Source organism: Triturus cristatus, chromosome 10 (genome assembly GCF_964204655.1).
Source record: "Triturus cristatus chromosome 10, aTriCri1.1, whole genome shotgun sequence".
Taxonomy (NCBI): domain Eukaryota; kingdom Metazoa; phylum Chordata; class Amphibia; order Caudata; family Salamandridae; genus Triturus; species Triturus cristatus.
In genome coordinates this window covers 560,155,522-560,174,340 of record NC_140593.1, presented here as the reverse complement: position 1 = coordinate 560,174,340, position 18,819 = coordinate 560,155,522, and the positions used below count along the sequence as shown (strand labels likewise).

Genomic DNA, 18,819 nt, shown 5'->3' with positions numbered 1-18,819 from the left:
TGTGCCATGGTTGATGTTGGAAATGACAATTGTCTTATTCTAAACAGTGTGAGCACTTTGAGCTGTGTTCAGCTGATGATGCCAGGGCTTGCCCTGTGATGTGATGTACTCACTGTGGTGTGTGCAGTCGGTGCAGGTGACTGATGTTGTTCTGTCACTTCCTATTCCTATCCAGATACATCCACGGCCACAGGAGGGGAGAGCTCCACGGAACAGGAGGAGCCACAGAGCCTTACAGGGACAGAAGGAGAGGAGTCAGGTGGACCCAGTGGCACGGAGGGCGATTTCAGCCACACAGAGGAGTCGTCAGCACCCTCCCCCCCAGCTGAAGGCCACAGCAGCTCTGAGGATGACTCCCCTGTGGAGGCGGGTGTCAGCAGCCACCAAACCCCAGCTAGTGAGGCAGTCTCCGCCACCACCACCACCACCACCTCCCTCCCATTGGCTCCCATCCCAGAGGTCCCTGTGGGCTCCCGTGTTCGTGAGCATGTCTCCTTTGTGCCAGGCACCGCACCCCCTGCCCCTGTGTTCCCTGCTGCCCTGAGTGAGGAGTCTGTGGACTTACTTAGACAGATGCATGTGGGGCAGACGTCGATGCTGAAGGTCCTCCATGCACACACAGGTCTGTTGACACAACTGGTGTCATTCATGGAGGGCATTTCCTCTGGCATGTCTGCCCTACAGAGGACCAACCAGTCCGTGGCCTCCTCCCGGCAGCAGTGTCCCTCCTCCAATAGTCCCACACCCCTCCTACCCCTGCAGCACCCACAATTCCTAGCACACTACCTGTCCAAAGCCCCGAAACCCCCAAACCAAGGTCTAGACGTGCACACAAGCAAGCGCAGGGGACTGATTCCACACTCACAGGGGCTGGTTTGCTGACACACACACAGTCATCCACAACCACTCCACAGTCCTCCAAGACCTCTCCCTCCCAGCCCCCTTCCCTTGCCTCACCTGCAACCCCATCCCCCCAGAAGCTCTTCCTCTGTGACCTTGGCCTCTTCCCCACCGACCCAGTAGATCCTGATTACAAGGGGAAGAGGAAGTCCCCACACACAGAAGGGAGAGCCCCTCACACCAGGACACCCTCCCCCAGGCGCACTCAGACCGAGATGCCCACGCGCAAGTCCCCCCAGCGCAAGAAGAGCAAGAACCCCCCCCCCCCCCGCCAGCATGCAGCTCCAAGGCAAAGTCTCCGTCCTCCATCCGCCAGGCTACCACTCCAGAGGTTCCCCCGCCACTCCCTGCCCCGGGCTCCCCCACACACAGATACACCATCCCCAAAATGCTATGGCCATCCCCCCTAGCACTTGCTCCTCCACACCTGGTCAGACTGTTGCTGCCACTGATGTGGGGACCGTGTCACCACTCCCTGCCCTGCAGACCTTACCTGTCCCCCATTGCGCTCCCATGGATGTAGGCACTGCTTTGGAGTCCACGCCCACCCCGTCTGACTTGGGCACTGCAGTGGTGAGCCAATCCACTCCATCTGACCTGCCCACTGGAGTTGTGCTGGCACCCACCCCATCTGACTTGTGCCCCACAGTTGTGACAGCACCCACCACTTTAGTCATCTCCACTGCAGTTGCAAGTGTCTCGCCTGCATCCCCCACCTCTTCACTGCCTCCTTCTGCTGCGCCCTGATCCTGTCCCTGCGGTGCCTGGCCTGCCCCCATGTATGCCCCTCCGAGGGGATGACCCCGGTCCGTAGCAGTGCAGGCAAGCAAGGTGTGACAGTTGTCACTCTAGTTCACTCCTTGGCAATTTGACATGGACTGGCCATTGCCCTTTTGGATTTACAGACGTTTCGAATTTCATATACTGAATTTGTGACTCTAGTTCACTCCTTGCCCTTTGGACATGGACTGGCCATTGGCCTTTTGTTGGAACAGACGTTTCACTTTTCATATGCTGAATAAAGCTTTTTACTTTGTCCCTGTGAACTTGATTTAGCTGTACATCATGTTGAGGTTGTTTTAGATGCCCTTGCACCTGTAATGCTTGGTTTACAATGTTGCATACTGATGTGTTGATGTGAGGTACTCCCTGTGGTCCATGAGATATGTATCCTATTCTGGTGGGTATCCATGTCATCCTTTGCAGCTACCTGGGTGTGTCTGGTTCAACCATTTGTGTACATCTCTCTGTGTGCATTTAATTGCCATGGTCACATCTGTGACTTCGTGCTCATCACTACTGGCCCTACAGGTGTGGGCATCATTGGTATAGGAGCAACTGGGTCCTCTGTGCAACTTGCTGTACATATGTATTGAGTATGTGCAGATGACATAAGGGAGACTCACGTACCCAGGCTATTGTGACCAGAGCCTTCATTGTGCGGTAACTGATGGCTGACTGACCAAGTGTTCTACAGACATGAGTGGGACTTGCGGTGAATATGTTTGGCACAGCTGGGCTCCCACAGGAGTTGTGGCCCCTCAAGTTTGTGTGTTGTCCAGTGACATGGCCAGAGCCCATGGTGTGTATTGTATGTGCATGTGTGTGTGTCCACATCCCTGTTCATACACAGACAGTGTTCCCTTTGATATGTTCGTGTTTTTGAAGCTTGCTGGTACTGGGTTAATCCCACTACTTTTCCAATGGGCTACCAGATGTGTGGGTGCATGACTCACTCCTGTTAATTGGTGTATCATCATTGTGATGTGTCAGTTCTGAGTGTTGATGATGTTGTCAGACACAGATAGGACACAGTGAGGGTTCCTCAAGGCACTTTTTTGTTCGCAATATCATGTAGTAGTCCCTAGGTGGTAGCTTTCAGTGATTGAGACATTTGTATGTGTGTGTGACTGCTCCCACTTGTCGGATTCACAGCAGCGATGCTGGCAGGTGTCAGCATGGGTGCCTTGTGTTCCTCCTTGGCATCTGCATAGTCCTGGGACAGTGGCAGGGATTGTGAAGGTCACATGAGCTTTGAGGTCATGGCCATGTACTGCATACTGTGCAGTGTGTCTGTCATTCCCCAGGGTTGTAAACAGTCCTTGTGTGATGTGTGTGTGCACCTTAGTTTCTGCCAACATTCCTGTGTTTGTCATGTGGGCATGTGCAATGTCACCTGTCTATGTGGGCTTCACAGATACACATTGTTGCAGTTCAGGTGTGTGGTGTTGATGGTGGACTGATGTGAATGTTTGCATGGATGGTCCCTTAGATCCCGCTTGTCCATGGATGAGGGGCCATGCTGAGTGATTTGTGTTTGTGTATGTGTGATATACGTTTGTGGCACAGGACACATGTCTGGGTTTCCCAGTTTGTACGACATCTGCCTTTGTCATCACAGTGGAGGTGTCAACCATGCTTGTGTCACTCCAATGTCTTGTCCCTGGGGATTGTGCTGTTGTGTGTCAGTCTCTTGCTGTGTTAGTTGGTGTTCATTCCAGCTAGTGTCACATGTGTCTGTTGTGCTCCCGCTCATCTCCCAACGCCTGATTGCCCACTGAGGGTGTCCCAATGATGGTTTACTTTTGTATGGCACTGTGTCCACATCTGTGTCACTGTGGTTCAGCCCCTCTCATGTGTTGTGTAGTTGCCTGTGGATACTGTGACACACACACACACATGTTGTGTCCGATGTGCAGTGTGAGTTTGCCTGTTTGTGTTTGTGCATCTGCACCAGTGCATTGGTATTGCTGTTGTGGGCCTTTGTCTGGATGCTGTTTCTGTGATTTTGCATGCTGTCCCTGTGAGTCATTTCACATCATTGTGCACATTCATCCTGGTTGTTGGGTGCCATTGCTGGCATGGAATGTGAGTTAGTGAGCTGACACCTACAGTCTACACATGTTGTTTTCGTTGGTGTGTCTATTTTCGAGATGTGTGCATGCTTGGTGATGGTCACTTCTGCTGTTGTGTCATTGTACGCTGTGTGCATTGTCAGCCCCCATGTGTGGTGCTTGTCTGCACATGGCCGAGAGTGTTATGTTTTCACAGCACTGTTTGCCTCAACACATCTCTGTGTGTATGGGACACAACCACTATTTTCCCCCAGAAGTGTTTGATGTGTTGGGAGCAGGGATCATACATGCTGTTAGTTATTTGCAGCTTTGACTATGATGACACTTACCTTTTGGTCACTGTGTTGAGGGGGGTTTGGTCCCCATCACCACAATGCTCCACATCTGCTGCATTTTGTGAGCCCCCACTTGACTTCTGTTCTACACAGTGAGGGGGTGTTCTTTTTACATTGCCACAGTGCTATGGTGATGCTTGCCTTGTGTATGTCACACTCATGTGTTGGTCACACATGTGCTGTTACTTACATTGTATGCTCGTAGCCATATTCACTGTTGTGGGCATTTGTCACAGACTACACACTGTTGTCATGATGTCGTGGGGGATGTATTTTGCGGACATACCTGATGTTTGCGAATGCTGGATGTGTTGCGCATTCCCCATCCTATGGCTGGGGGTGGCAGGGGTGATGGGCAACAGGTCCCCTATGGCTGGGGGTGGCAGGGGTGATGGGCAACATGTCTCCTATGAGTGGGGGTGGCAGGGGTGATGGGAAACAGGTCCCCTATGGCTGGGGGTGGCAGGGGTGATGGGCAACAGGTCCCCTGTGAGAAGGGGTGGCAGGGGTGATGTGCAACAGGTCCCCTATGGCTGGGGGTGGCAGGGGTGATGGGCAACAGGTCCCCTGTGAGTGGGGGTGGCAGAGGTGATGGGCAACATAAGCCCTGTGAGTGGGGGTGGCAGGGGTGATGGGCAACAGGTCCCCTGTGAGTGGGGGTGGCAGGGGTGATGGGCAACATAAGCCCTGTGAGTGGGGGTGGCAGGGGTGATAGGCAACATAAGCCCTGTGAGTGGGGGTGGCAGGGGTGCTGGGCAACAGGTCCCCTGTGAGTGGGGGTGGCAGGGGTGATGGGCAACAGGTCCCCTATGAGTGGGGGTGGCAGGGGTGATGGGAAACATAAGCCCTGTGAGTGGGGGTGGCAGGGGTGATGGGAAACATAAGCCCTGTGAGTGGGGGTGGCAGGGGTGATGGGAAACATAAGCCCTGTGAGTGGGGTTGACAGGGGTGATGGGCAACAGGTCCCCTATGGCTGGGAGAGGCAGAGGTGATGGGCAACAGGTCTCCTATGAGTGGGGTTGGCAGGGGTGATGGGCAACATAAGCCCTGTGAGTGGGGGTGGCAGGGGAGATGGGCAACAGGTCCCCTGTGAGTGGGGGTGGCAGGGGTGATGGGCAACAGGTCCCCTATGAGTGGGGGTGGCAGGGGTGATGGGCAACATACGCCCTGTGAGTGGGGGTGGCAGGGGTGATGGGCAACAGGTCCCCTATGAGTGGGGGTGGCAGGGGTGATGGGCAACATAAGCCCTGTGAGTGGCGGTGGCAGGGGTGATGGGCAACAGGTCCCCTGTGAGTGGGGGTGGCAGGGGTGATGGGTAACAGGTCCCCTGTGAGTGGGTGTGGCAGAGGTGATGGGCAACAGGCCCCCTATGGGTGGGGGTGTTAGTGGTGCTGGTCATGCAACCCCTATGGTGGGTTGTTGTTAGTGGCCAGGATATGTATCCCCTGTGTGTGTGTGTGCCATTTTACGGGTACGTGTCGTTTGTTTATGTGGTAGGTGTCTGACTTACCGTCTGCGCCATCGGCATCGGTCCCTGATCCGGTCATAGATGTAGAGTACTGGTATGACCTGCGCAATGAGATTCATGAGGTGTTTGTGTCATACACGCTGCTTGTTGCTCCATCTCATACCCACTGCAAGCTGTTCCGTCTCGTAGCCGTGTATTGAGTTGTGGCGCGAATCGTAGCTGATATGCATGTTTTCCGGATGCTGTGCTGTCCCGTGCATGACGACCCGTCGGGCGCGTAGGAAGTACGAATCATACTTGTCATGCCGGAAACTGCTATGGATACTGCTTCCGGGCGACACGGTTCCTCTTTGGGAGTTACGGCTCGGACGGAGAATGGGTTTTGATTCACAGCCTACGTGTCGGTCGTGTTTTTGGCAGTTATGCGCATCGTACTTCCTATACAGGACGGACCGGCTCCGGGTACGTGTCGGTCGCAGGGTAAGGCTACGGACAGCTGTCCGACCGGCCATCGGAATCGGCCCCTTATTGTGATTTTACGTGTGAGTTGTTTGGTGAAATTTACTTTTACCTATTTACATTAATACTATAAATGCATCTTGTATTTACACAATAGTGTTTTGGTTTTATCTCATGAACATACCAATTTGTTTTGGGAGAGTTACTGTAAAGTATGAAGGGAAAATATAGGAGTCGTAATAAATATTCTTGTGTTGAGCCCAGGATTGGGTTGTTTGCATTCATAACAATAAACATTTTGTTAAAAAAGGGAAAATATAGGAGCGGTAACATTCTGTAAGGTTTGAAATACAATCCTGATTAGATTAGAAATATGTAAAACTCTAGAATTATGTTTTTTAATTTTCTATTTTGGGGATTGCAGGCATCGCCTATTTATGGTTGAGCTTAAAGGGAGTTTTAGCACTTTTATGTTAGTGTTCTGCAACCAGTGAAGGGGCCAGACTGGGAACAGCATCCAGCCCTGTCAGATTACTGCTCGACCGGCCCTGGGGGATGGAGGGGGGGGGGAGGTTAGCTAGAGAGAAGCACTGCTCCCGCTTTTGTTACAGGGGGCCGATATTGCAGCACTCCTGCAAAACTAGCCCCCAGGGGCACAAAACAGGCTCCCACCCCTCCGGACCACCAGGGAAATGCCCGGTGTCTGCTACGGCAAGTCCGGCCCTTTTTATAGCATCCGCCAATATCATGATAAACATCTACTAAGTTGTACCCCCCCCCCCCCCTTATATGGGCAAATAATCCCCAAATAATTCAACTGCCTCTCCTGGCCCGCTATTATCCTTCCACAGCCTGTAAAAATATCCTACAGAGACAAATACAGCTTGCTGGTTCCCCCTCATCCTCCGTGGAAAGGCCATAAAGTAATAAGGAATGTTCATTGCATTACTCCTCAAATTTGCCCCGACAAATTCCAAGAAACTGCATGTCCCTAAATGAAATGAATGCATATTCTTGTATAGCGTGTAAGGAAAACTTCATTCCATCACCTTACACATTAGCATATAATACCAGGCCTTTTGGTTTTATCATTGTATGCTTCACTTATCATTGAATCAGCAGTTCCTTTAATCTATTATTATCAGTTATACATTCTACATTTTCCAAGAGACCAGAGATTACAATTGGCATTCTTTTCTCTTATTAAGATCTGACATTATCCAAGACCTTTTCATTTCACTAAACTATGTATAACGCACTTACATATAGTGGCTTTCTGTATTAAATTATCCTCTTTTCCTCTTTTCTCTCCTTTCATTCTTTTTTCTTACCTTTGTCTTTCTTTCCTTTTCCTTTCTCTTTCCTTTGCTCTTTCTTTTTTCTTTCTGTTTTGCTTGATTTGTTCTTTCTTTTATTCTTTTTCTTTCTTTATCTTTCTTTCATTCAACCATTCATTCTTTTATTTTCCTTCTTTCACTTTTTCTTTCTTTCTTTCTTTTCCTTTTGTTTATTACCTTCTTTCACTCCTTCTTTTCTTCTCACTCTTTCCGTCTCTTTATTCCTTTCTTTCCGACTTTCCTTCTCTATCCCTCTCTTTCCTTTTTTCTTTTTCATGCCTTGTTTCATACTAGCCTGCTTTCATTCCTTCTTTCCTTATTTTCTTCTCTTGTTTTTTCTCTCTTTCTTTCTCTTCTCTTCACTTCCTTTCTTTCTGTTTCTTTCTTTCCTTCAATTTCTTTCCTCCTATTTCCTTCATGACGTTCTTTCTTTTTCTCCTTCCTTTCTTTCTTGCTTTCTTTCTTAGTTCTTTCCTTTGTTATTTTTCTTTCTTTCTCTTTCCTTCTTTCTTGCATGTATTCTTTAATTCTTGCCTTTACTTTCCCCTATCTTCCCTCTCTCCTTACTACTTTCTTTCTTTCTTTCTTTCTTTCTTTCTTTCTTTCTTTCTTTCTTTCTTTCTTTCTTTCTTTCTTTCTTTCTTTCTTTCTTTCCTTTTCTCTGATCCCTTCTTGTTCTTCCTTTCTTTCCTTCACTTTCCTTCTTTATTACCTTCTTTCTTTCTCTTGCCTTCTTCCATGCTTGCCAACTAACATTCCTTCTTTCTTTCTCTTACTTTGTTCTATCTCTTTCCTTCTCTTCTCCCCTTTATTTCCTTCTTTCATTCATTCACTCTTTCTTTACTTTCATTTTCCTTCCTTCTTTTTTCTTTCTTTCCTTCTCATTCTTTCTTTTTTTCTTGCTTTTTTCTTGCCTCTTTCTTTCCTTCTTTCTTTTTTTTCTAGTGGCTTTCAGCCAATGCCAGATTGATTGACTTTTTTAGGTCTATGTTAGCTGAGACCTTTTCCTTTTTGCCAAAATTATGTGTATAACATAGTTACTTACAGAGTTGACAGCCAGATATTATTCAATAATCTGTGTTTGATGTATACATTAAGGGGCAGCGTATCAGCCCACTCAGCCATTATGAGTTAGAGCATGCTTCCCTTTCACAAGGAACACGTTCACCAAGAAAGTAGTTTCCCTCAGTGCCAAGGAGTACTATGATAATTTTTGTTTTTTGAGACCCAAAAACATTTTTCCTGTTGCAAATGTTTTTTTGTTTTCAGATTGATGAGGGCCCAAAAAATAAAGTTTTGCAAAAACCATGACAAAACAAATCAGGAATTGTCAAAGGCTGGCGACCAAAGTCAGGCCTATTGACTATGACAATGTTTGTCTAGTTATGATGAAAATCTGCCAGGATACCACAATGAATTTTGTTGATTGCACTGCTCTGTTTTTCAAGTGTGGCATTTCCTTGAGCATATGAGCTCCCTTTCTTTCTTTCTTTCTTTCTTTCTTTCTTTCTTTCTTTCTTTCTTTCTTTCTTTCTTTCTTTCTTTCTTTCCTCACTTTCTTTCTTTATTTCCTTCTTTCTTGTCATCATTCTTTCCTTCTTTCTTCTTCCTTCTTTCCTTTCTTCTTTCCTTCCTTCTTTCTTCTTTCTTTCCTTGTTTCTTTCTTTCCTTGTTTCTTCCTTTTTTCTAGAGACCTGCAGCGAATGCCAGGCTGAGTGACTTTTTTAGATCTATGTTTGCCAAGACCATTTGATTTTACTAAAATTTTGTGTATAATATAGTTACTTACATGGTTTTCAGCCAGATGTCATCCATTTGTCTGTGTTTGGTGTCACCCACTCCAGGATGCATTAAGGGGCAGTGTATCAGCCCACATCAGCCTTTGGCTGACTTCCTTACGAGTTATAGCATGCTGCCCTTTCAAAAGGAACACATCCCCAAAAGAAGTAGTTCCTGTCAGTGCCAGGGAGTATTATGGCAATGTTTTGTTTTTTTGAGACCAAAAGATTTTTTTGCCTTTTGCAAATGATTTTGTTTTAGATTGATGTGTGCCGGCATACACTAAACAATAAAGTTTTTTGCAAAAACCATGACAAAACAAAACAAGAATTGGCAGAAGGCTGGCAGCCAACGCCAGACCCATTGGCTTTGACAATGTTTGTCTAGTTATGGTGACAACCTGCCAGCATTCCACAATGAATTTGTTGATTGTGCTGCTCTGTTTTTCAGGTTTGACATTGCCTTGCTGCATATGAGCTCCCCTGCTTATAGTAACGGCTTTGTTGCACTAGCTGCATTACCGGCTAAGAACAGCAAGTTGTCCAATGGTTTTCCCTGCTATGTTAGTGGATGGGGAGCGACCAGTCGTAAGTGTCATAAAATATTTGCTCTTTCACAGAGTAGGTGAGTATTTCAAAAAGAAACATTCTGCTGAGTTTACATCAAATATGATACTTTAATAGATGAAGTGTTTGGTAGCAAACATCAGAAAATAAAGGGACGGGTGGACAGTAAACAATGTGAGACAATACACCTGTTTCATGGAAGTCCTTTGAGTGATCATGCTGTAGGTTACCCATATTAAGTTGTCTTTCGACCATATTGGTGATAAGGAGGCACTCAAGTAGGTGAATGTGCTTTTTGAGGGGGATATTGAAGTGCTCAGGTGGGAGGGATTTCAGTTCAAGAAGGAAATAAGTCCATTGGAGAGGAGCCTGGAGGAAAGTGATCTCAACTGTGAGTTGGCACAGGAGGAGATGGAAATTGCATGGCTCTGTTGTGTTTGGAGTTGAGGGTGTGGGTAGGGATGTGGTTGGTTTTAGTCTGTGCAAGAATAATAGGTGGCAGTGCTATTCGTGAATTTGAATGTTGCAGAAGGGCCTTTTGTCCACTGAGGACTAGCGTGTCTGAAGTTGGTAATTGTGAACAAAGGCGACCCTGGGAAAGCGTAATACAGTGTTGATGGTGAAGATAAACACTTCTGTAAGGGTTGGAAAAAGTAGAGATGGAAGGCTAGTACATTCATTGTTTTTTGGGACAGAGTTGGTTGAATGATTTTTTAGATCCTGACCTATTAGTAGCAAAAGATGGTGGTGTTTGAGGTGACAAAGAGATAGCAAACCGATGTGCACCCTGAATATTGAATCCAGAATATCAAGGCATGGAAATACATAGGGAAACGTATCAAATCCAAAATACTGAAAGGTAATTAAGTATACCAAACTCCACATATATGTATTTTGGTGATCTATATATCTTCAAGGTACGTAGATGTGGAGTTAGGAATAGTAAATCTACACTTCCCTATGTGCATTTACTTTTTGATGCTTTGTCCCACAATCTGCTGTCCACAATATTCCTGTATGTTGAAACACCTTGGACTTAATATTCAGTAGCTCAAGCTTGAGAAATATTTAGGGCCTATTTACAATGTCTGGCGGATCTTTGAGGTCTCAGGACAACCCACCCAAAGTCTGCTGTCCCGACACGGCGATTACAATGCGACCGCTTTCCCATTTGTCTAGGGGAGCTTCTGCTGAGCCCGTAAATTGGCCGTAGCACAAGCTCCCATTGAGAAATGGGAAAATCTGTTCATCCCTGCACTGTGTGGCAGGCACTTCAGTAATGCAAAAGGTATCTGCCACACTTCTCTGACAGCATCCCAAACCGTACTCTTTTGTTTATCATCCATTATTAGCTAAAATTGTTGTCTCTTCTTATTGATGTAATGGAAATATGAGTATTGTCCCTCAAGAATTAATGTCACTATTAAGAGGTAGGCATTTTGTGCATGCACCCATGGATCCCTTGATGTGTTAGTGATATTTCAGCATTTTGGAGAAGAGTAACTACAGCTCTGCTTTAGCAACAAGAGGGTAGGCTGACAGAGTGCTCTGGAAGGTCCTGGGTGGGCGTCAGCATGATGGGTCAATGGGGTGAGGGGCGTGCCTGAAATCTGTCTAGGCCAGAATGTTCTCAGAGATTGAATCTCACAGATGTGGAGTGACGGAGACCATGAGTACCCCTTTGGTAGTTGATGCTAGTTACAATGCATTGGTGCATCATGTTGAAGGCCATCTCTGGGAATACTCTCCCTCGGAGATATCAGGACACAGAGGTAACTCAAGAGTTGGACTTGTGGGCACTAGGCCCAGCAAATGTGGCTGATGGGTGATCCTCTGAATTTCCTGGTCCCTGCAATGGCTGTACTACTAAATGTCAACACCAACAATATCGAGATAAAAGAATATCAAGTACAGAATATAGAGGGACAAAATATCGAATGCTAAGTGCACACAGGGAAGTACAGATTTACTATTCCTAACTCCACATCTACGTATGTTGAAGATATATGTAGCACACAGGTACATATATGCGGAGTTAGGTATAGAAAATCAATACTTACTTAGCTGTCAATATTTTATATTTAAATATTTTGTCCTCCACATTCTGTCTCACTGATATTGTACATTCAATATTCAGGCTGCACACCTTCTGCAATCCTTATAAGGAAGAGAGTGGCTCTGTACCTATATGCAACTCACCTTCCTGGAATGCAGGGGGAAGGACAGGTGAAGATCTTTAAATATGGCAGTCAGTCTTCCACAAGGGCAGCAGAGTAAACCCCTCCACTGACCTTTCCGACCAGTCACGAAACCCTAAATAAGCCCTTTAGTACTTGCTCCAACATATTGGAGAATTTCTGCTACCACTCAAGACTCATTCAGCGTTTTCTCTTTTCTGTCACACCATGAATACAGTTAGTATTTTTTAAAACCGCTGTCTTCATTAGAATGATTATAGAGCGCCAGGGTAGATTGCCTGGCGTCCCTCAGATGCATTCCAGGTGGGTCCGTGAGGAGTCTTGAGGTCGTCTAAATGAATTTCGCGAATTCTTGAGAATATATACTCCATAGTGTGTTTTGTAAATAGTGAAAGTCATTTATTCACGGTAACGTTAAAGTAAATTCCGTCCTTTGTGAGTAATGAACAATAAATCAATCAATTGTTTAAGGTAGCATGGTAATCCCGATGCATTTTGAGTCGAACTGACTCTTCGTCAGGGGATAAAGGTCCTAGGAATAAATGTAATAATCAATATCAAGACACAGGAGCAAAGCATTATACAAGTGCTGTAATATGTCATGAAACAAGGTGATGTGAAAGTAGAATCACTAGATTAGGTGTACAATCCCAGAGAAGTCAAAGCGTGTCAGAGGGACAAATAGAATGAAATGTTCGGTAAGTATAGTTAAACAAAGGGAAACATGCCGTTCATGTGGCCAGAAAAAAACGGTACATCAGAAATTAGCGACTGAATTCGCTAGAGGTGTTAGGTGTGCATAGAAACACAGTGGAGAAAGGGTCCGAGGAAAAATGAATAAAGGTGCCGGTTAAAAAGAAATGGAGGCTGCAAAGACCGAGTAAAGGAACCCGGAGAAACAGATGTAAGGGAGGTGCAAGACACAAGGAAGGTAAACAGTAGTTATCATGCTAATAGAGAAAGTCGTTAGCGTGTATGCTACGGAAGACTTGAAGAGTGTGAGGCGGAATTACCTTAAATCAGACGTAGAGTCTGTGGCAGTACAAAAATGTCTAAATAGCCAAGTCTATCGGGGTAAAATATATAAACCAGGTAAGAACCAAATTAACGGAAAACGTCATAAAGTTCCAGAACAAAAGGGTAAAGATACGGGAGTGCCACTTACCAAGTGTAAAGAGGTCTTCCGTTACACCGTGAAGTGAAGAGAGTGACAAAGGACCAGGATTAGGAGAGTAAAAATGCGTAAAGGAAGGTCGACATGAAGATAGGACTTCGTAGAAATGGAAAATAGTAGCGCGCCATGTTTGAACAGTGTCCTGTTCAAGAAAAGTTGTAACTACACTAAGGGAAAACCATGAGGGTATAAGTAAGAAAGATAAAAAAATATATAAAAAATCCAAAGAGGTAAGGAAAGAATTGACGGGTAACGCGGAATAAAACGAAAGCGGAGTGTGATGGGAAACTTAAGTAAGCAAACGTTCTGAAAGAATTGGTGAAACAAGTTAAATAGAGAAAAAGGTGTGTGTGTATGCGTGAATTGGAAAGTCTAGAATTCACCGAAAGGTGTTGAGGATAAAAACAGGTGATGTACCAAGTATAAAATGGAAACCAAGAGTATATCAGAAAGGAATGTACCAAGCGGTACGGTAGGGGAAACATCATAAGTGAATGAGGTACACTGTAAAATGGAGGGATACATAGATTACAGAAAACAACTGTATTCCAGACGGTCATTATGGCCGTTGGGGTGACAGGAATCGAGTCTTTTTATCCAAATAAATTCTTTTTGGAGGAGTCTTTTGGTATCGTCGGTGCCTTGTAGTGTGTTCACGACTTCTAGCACCAGATATCTCAATTGACTGATGTTATGTCTCTCTTTGTTAAAGTGTGCAGCGACAAGAGATTTCTCAGACTTGGTCCTGATGTTGCTTTTATGTTCATTTATTCTGACTTTAATTTTTCGCTCAGTCTTTCCCACATATGGTAAACCACAAGGACATTTAAGTAGATAAATCAAGTTTTTGGAATCGCATGTAGCGGTCGTGTGTAATCGGATGGGTGTTCCTTTGGTAGGATGAAGGATCCGTGTGCCTTTGATAACGTTATTACAATGACCGCAGTTCAAGCAAGGGATTGTTCCTCTGTTCGTGCTGACAATGGGTTTAGGCGGATGAGATAACAGTTCTTTCACATGTTTAGTGCGTTGATATGCGAAAAGGGGATGGAAATTGAATATCCCATTGAAATCGCTTCCATTACGGATCATAGGCCAGTATTTCAAGATCACTTTTTTGATTTGTTGACTTTTTGTGGAAAATTTGGATACAAATACCGGTCTATTAGTAGTATCTGATTTTATGGATTTGTTGAGTAATTGCGGTCGTCGAACTGATTTACCACCATTTCGACCAATTGTATCTACCGTCAACACCATTCATGAGTCTACGGGCAAATACATTGATAAACCTCTACAACCCATTGTTCAAAAGATGTCAACTTACCTTCGCGACACCACTGACTTTCTCAACAAAATCAATACCATCGAATTTAATGATGAAGATTCCATTATCTTATGCACAATTGATGTATGCACATTACACACATCTATCCCGCATCTAAATGGCATTGAAGCTGTCGAATCTTTTCTCATTGAACAATCCCTTGAACTCAACCTTTAGGTATTCATCTTGGAATTGCTCCAATTCACTTTACATCACAGTTACTTCAGATGGAACAATGAATTCTTTCAGCAACTATCTGGCACTTCTATGGGCAATTGTGCAGCTCCATGCTAAGCAAATCTCTACATGCACAACATAGAACGGGACCATATTTTATTCAATCCTGAGTGGTGAGATAAGATCCTACAATTTTGGAGATACATAGATGACATCTTCCTGATATGGCATGGTGATACCTCCGATCTGCACCGTTTTCTTAGAATATTGAATACCATTGACGATAGAATTCAGTTCACCCACAACATGAATTACCATCAAGTACTGTTCTTGGACGTATTGGTCATGAGACAAGGCAAAAAATTGATGACGGATGTATATAGGAAAGATACTGATAGAAATTACACTCTTCACTTCGACAGTTGCCATCAGATTTCTTTGAAAAGACACCTGCCCTACTCTCATCTACTACGGATATTTTTGAAAAAAACAAAGAACAACTAATTACCAAATTCAAAGAAAGAAAATAACCTAATACAGTCATCACTGATGCCATTGAGAGAGCTAAATCAGTTGGACGACCGCAATTACTCAACAAATCCATAAAATCAGATACTACTAATAGACCAGTATTTGTATCCAAATTTTCCACAAAAAGTCAACAAATCAAAAAAGTGATCTTGAAATACTGGCCTATGATCCGTAATGAAAGCGATTTCAATGGGATATTCAATTTCCATCCACTTTTCGCATATCAACGCACAAAAAATTTGAAAGAACTGTTATCTCATCCGCCTAAACCCATTGTCAGCACGTACATAGGAACTATCCCTTGCTTGAACTGCGGTCATTGTAATAACGTTATCAAAGGCACACGGATCCTTCATCCTACCAAAGGAACACCCATCCGATTTCACACGACCGCTACATGCGATTCCAAAAACTTGATTTATCTACTTAAATGTCCTTGTGGTTTACCATATGTGGGAAAGACTGAGTGAAAATGTAAAGTCAGATTAACTGAACATAAAAGCAACATGAGAACCAAGTCTGAGAAATCTCTTGTCGCTGCACACTTTAACAAAGAGAGACATAACATCAGTCAATTGAGATTTCTGGTGCTAGAAGTCGTGAACACACTACAAGGCACCGACAATACCAAAAGACTCCTCCTAAAAGAACTTATTTGGATAAAAAGACTCAATTCCTGTCACCCCAACGGCCACAATGACCGTCTGGAATACAGTTGTTTTCTGTAATCTTTGTATCTCCCCATTGTACAGTGTACCTCATTCACTTATGATGTATCCCCTACCGTACCGCTTACTACATTCCTTTCTGATATACTCTTGGTTTCCATTTTATACTTGGTGCATCTCCTGTTTTTATCCTCAACACACTTCGGTGAATTCTAGACATTCCAATTCACGCATACACACACACCTTTTTCTCTATTTAACTTGTTTTACCAATTCTTTCAGGAGGTTTGCTTACTTAAGTTTCCCATCACACTCTGCTTTCGTTTTATTCCGCGTTACCCGTCAATTCTTTCCTTACTTCTTTGGATTTTTTATATTTTTTTTGATCCTTCTTACTTATACCCTCATGGTTTTCCCTTAGATTAGTTACAACTTTTCAACATGGCGTGCTACTATTTTACATTTCAACTAAGTCCTATCTTCATGTCGACCTTCCTTTACGCATTTTTACTCTGCTAATCCTGGTCCTTTGTCACTCTCTTCACTTCACGGTGTAACGGAAGACCGCTTTACACTTGGTAAGTGGCACTCCCGTATCTTTACCCTTTTGTTCTGGAACTTTATGACGTTTTCCGTTAATTTGGTTCTTACCTGGTTTATGTATTTTACCTCGATAGACTCGGCTATTTAGAAATTTTTGTACCGCCACGGACTCTACGTTTGATTTAAGGTAATTCCGCCTCACGCTCTTCAAGTCTTCCGTAGCATACACGTGTCTTGCACCTCCCTTACATCTGTTTCTCCGGGTTCCTTTACTCGGTCTTTGCAACCTCCATTTCTTTTTAACCGGCACCTTTATTCATTTTTCCTCTGACCCTTTCTCCACTGTGTTTCTATGCACACCTAACACCTCTAGCGAATTCAGTCTCTAATTTCGGATGTACCTTTTTTTTTCTGGCCACATGAACGGCATGTTTCCCTTTGTTTAACTATACTTACCGAACATTTCATTCTATTTGTCCCTCTGACACGCTTTGACTTCTCTGGGATTGTACACCTAATTTAGTGATTCTACTTTCACATCACCTTGTTTCATGACATATTACAGCACTTGTATAATGCTTTGGTCCTATGTCTTGATATTGATTATTACATATATTCCTAGGATCTTTATCCCCTGACGAAGAGTCAGTTCGACTCGAAATGCATCGGGAATTCCATGCTACCTTAAACAATTGATTGATTTATTGTTCATTACTCACAAAGGACGGAATTTACTTTAACGTTACCGTGAATAAATGACTTTCACAATTTACAAAACACACTGTGGAGTATATATTCTCAAGAATTCGCGAAATTCATTTAGACGACCTCAAGACTCCTCACGGACCCACCAGGAGTGCATCTGAGGGACGCCAGGCAATCTACCCTGGCGCTCTATAATCATTTTGTCTTAATCCCTTTCGGACAGAGGGACATAACTCAGTTGCACCCAAAACCATATCACAATTGATGAAAAAATTGAATTTAACCTTTGGACTATTCGAGTGCCTCCCTTTTCACCATTATTCATTAGAATGATAAAATATGTATCTCTCTCATCGCAACTTTTAACAAGACACAGGCTTCTGTTCCTGCAAAGTTCTTATAAACACTGTTTTTCTAAATTATTCCTTTATCACATTTACCTCTTACACATATTCGTGCTGGACATACAAAAGCTTTTATCTATGAACACAAAGTTAGACCTTTTACCTGCCACATCATTGAAGTTGCTCGATATTTGCTTTTGTCAATGGCCGCTGTTAATTTTCTCTTTCAGCCTACGGCAACTATCCTGACAAGCTGCAAGACGCTTTGCTTCCAGTGGTTGAACATTCCATCTGCTCTCAGCCCAACTGGTGGGGTCAGAGTGTCCAGGATACCATGGTGTGTGCCGGTGGAGACGGTGTGAGGTCTGGATGCAGTGTAAGAGCTACTGATATTACAACTGGTGATAAAAACACGGGTTTGTCTCTCACAAGTCCTCTGGTTATGCTGAGGTTGCAGCTTCTGCGGGTAGGCACGGCATGAGTGCCGCTGCCACCCAGATGCCAGGAGGAAATGCTGTACAGAGAACTTTCCTGACAGACCAGACCCTTTGAACGGATGGCAGAACTAGGGCAGAACACATCTGATTGTCCCACACTCAGCCATTATGACCTTCAGTGGGTCTGGCCTATTGTGAAGTTTTTCGTTTTTCCAGAGGCGAATGGCCTACAAGAAACTCAAGACAATCTCCCAAAGGCCTGTGTATCTGATAGGACGATAAAGCTAGGAGTCAGTTCGTGGAGTTTGCAGACTTTTCTGGCCTGCGCAGAACACACGGTGTTCTGAAAAACTCAGCTTGAGTTTTTTCCTCACTTGCCAACGTTAAGTTAGCGAGCGCGAGTGAGGAAAATCCAACGCTAGACCACCTCCCAGCAAGATTTCTCAACGCAGGTGGTCGCAGATGGTCGCTACCAATCGCGATGAGAAACTTTCCATTCATGTTGAGGAAACTGCCGCTCGAGTAGGACTTTTAATCGAGTGGAAGAAAAAGCAGCACTTCTTGTACTGTGCGTGGTGTCATTCGGGACAAACATCCAGCACTAAAAATCAGCACGAACAACGCGACATAACGTACTCCGCTCCTTTCTGCATATCGCAGCAGAGGTTTTTGTCACTTCGCGGATTTCCGTGTACTTGCCATAAACCTACAAGCCTATTAGAGGCACTGGCCTGTCAGGAAGTCCTATCAAATAGTTCACCTGTCCACTTGAATGCTTTTAAGTACAGTGTTAGGTCACTCGTCTTAGGCTTGCAGAGCCCAAAGACAGTTAGGCAATCTAGTTGCCAAGTATTGCTGTTGTCCATGGAAACACAAGACCCTGGTACTATTACAAATTCACTGAATTGCCTAGTATCTATGCTTTGACTTCTAGAGGGTGGTGAAGTCCATCAATTTTAACGTATTCTTGGAAGGTACTGTGGGATGGAATTCTTCCTTAGGCAGCACCTGTATCA

General features: G+C 44.5%; 1 protein-coding gene across 1 annotated transcript in view; it reads left to right on the top strand.

The window, feature by feature from the left end:
• The window catches only part of LOC146789732 (chymotrypsin-like elastase family member 1), a 128,894-nt gene that overhangs the window by 89,594 nt on the left and 20,481 nt on the right, over positions 1–18,819 (top strand). Inside the window, exons 5-6 of the mRNA XM_085632061.1 lie at positions 9,584–9,720; positions 17,597–17,742. Coding sequence (XP_085488187.1) covers positions 9,584–9,720; positions 17,597–17,742 — 283 coding nt within the window. The remainder of the gene's footprint in view (positions 1–9,583; positions 9,721–17,596; positions 17,743–18,819) is intronic.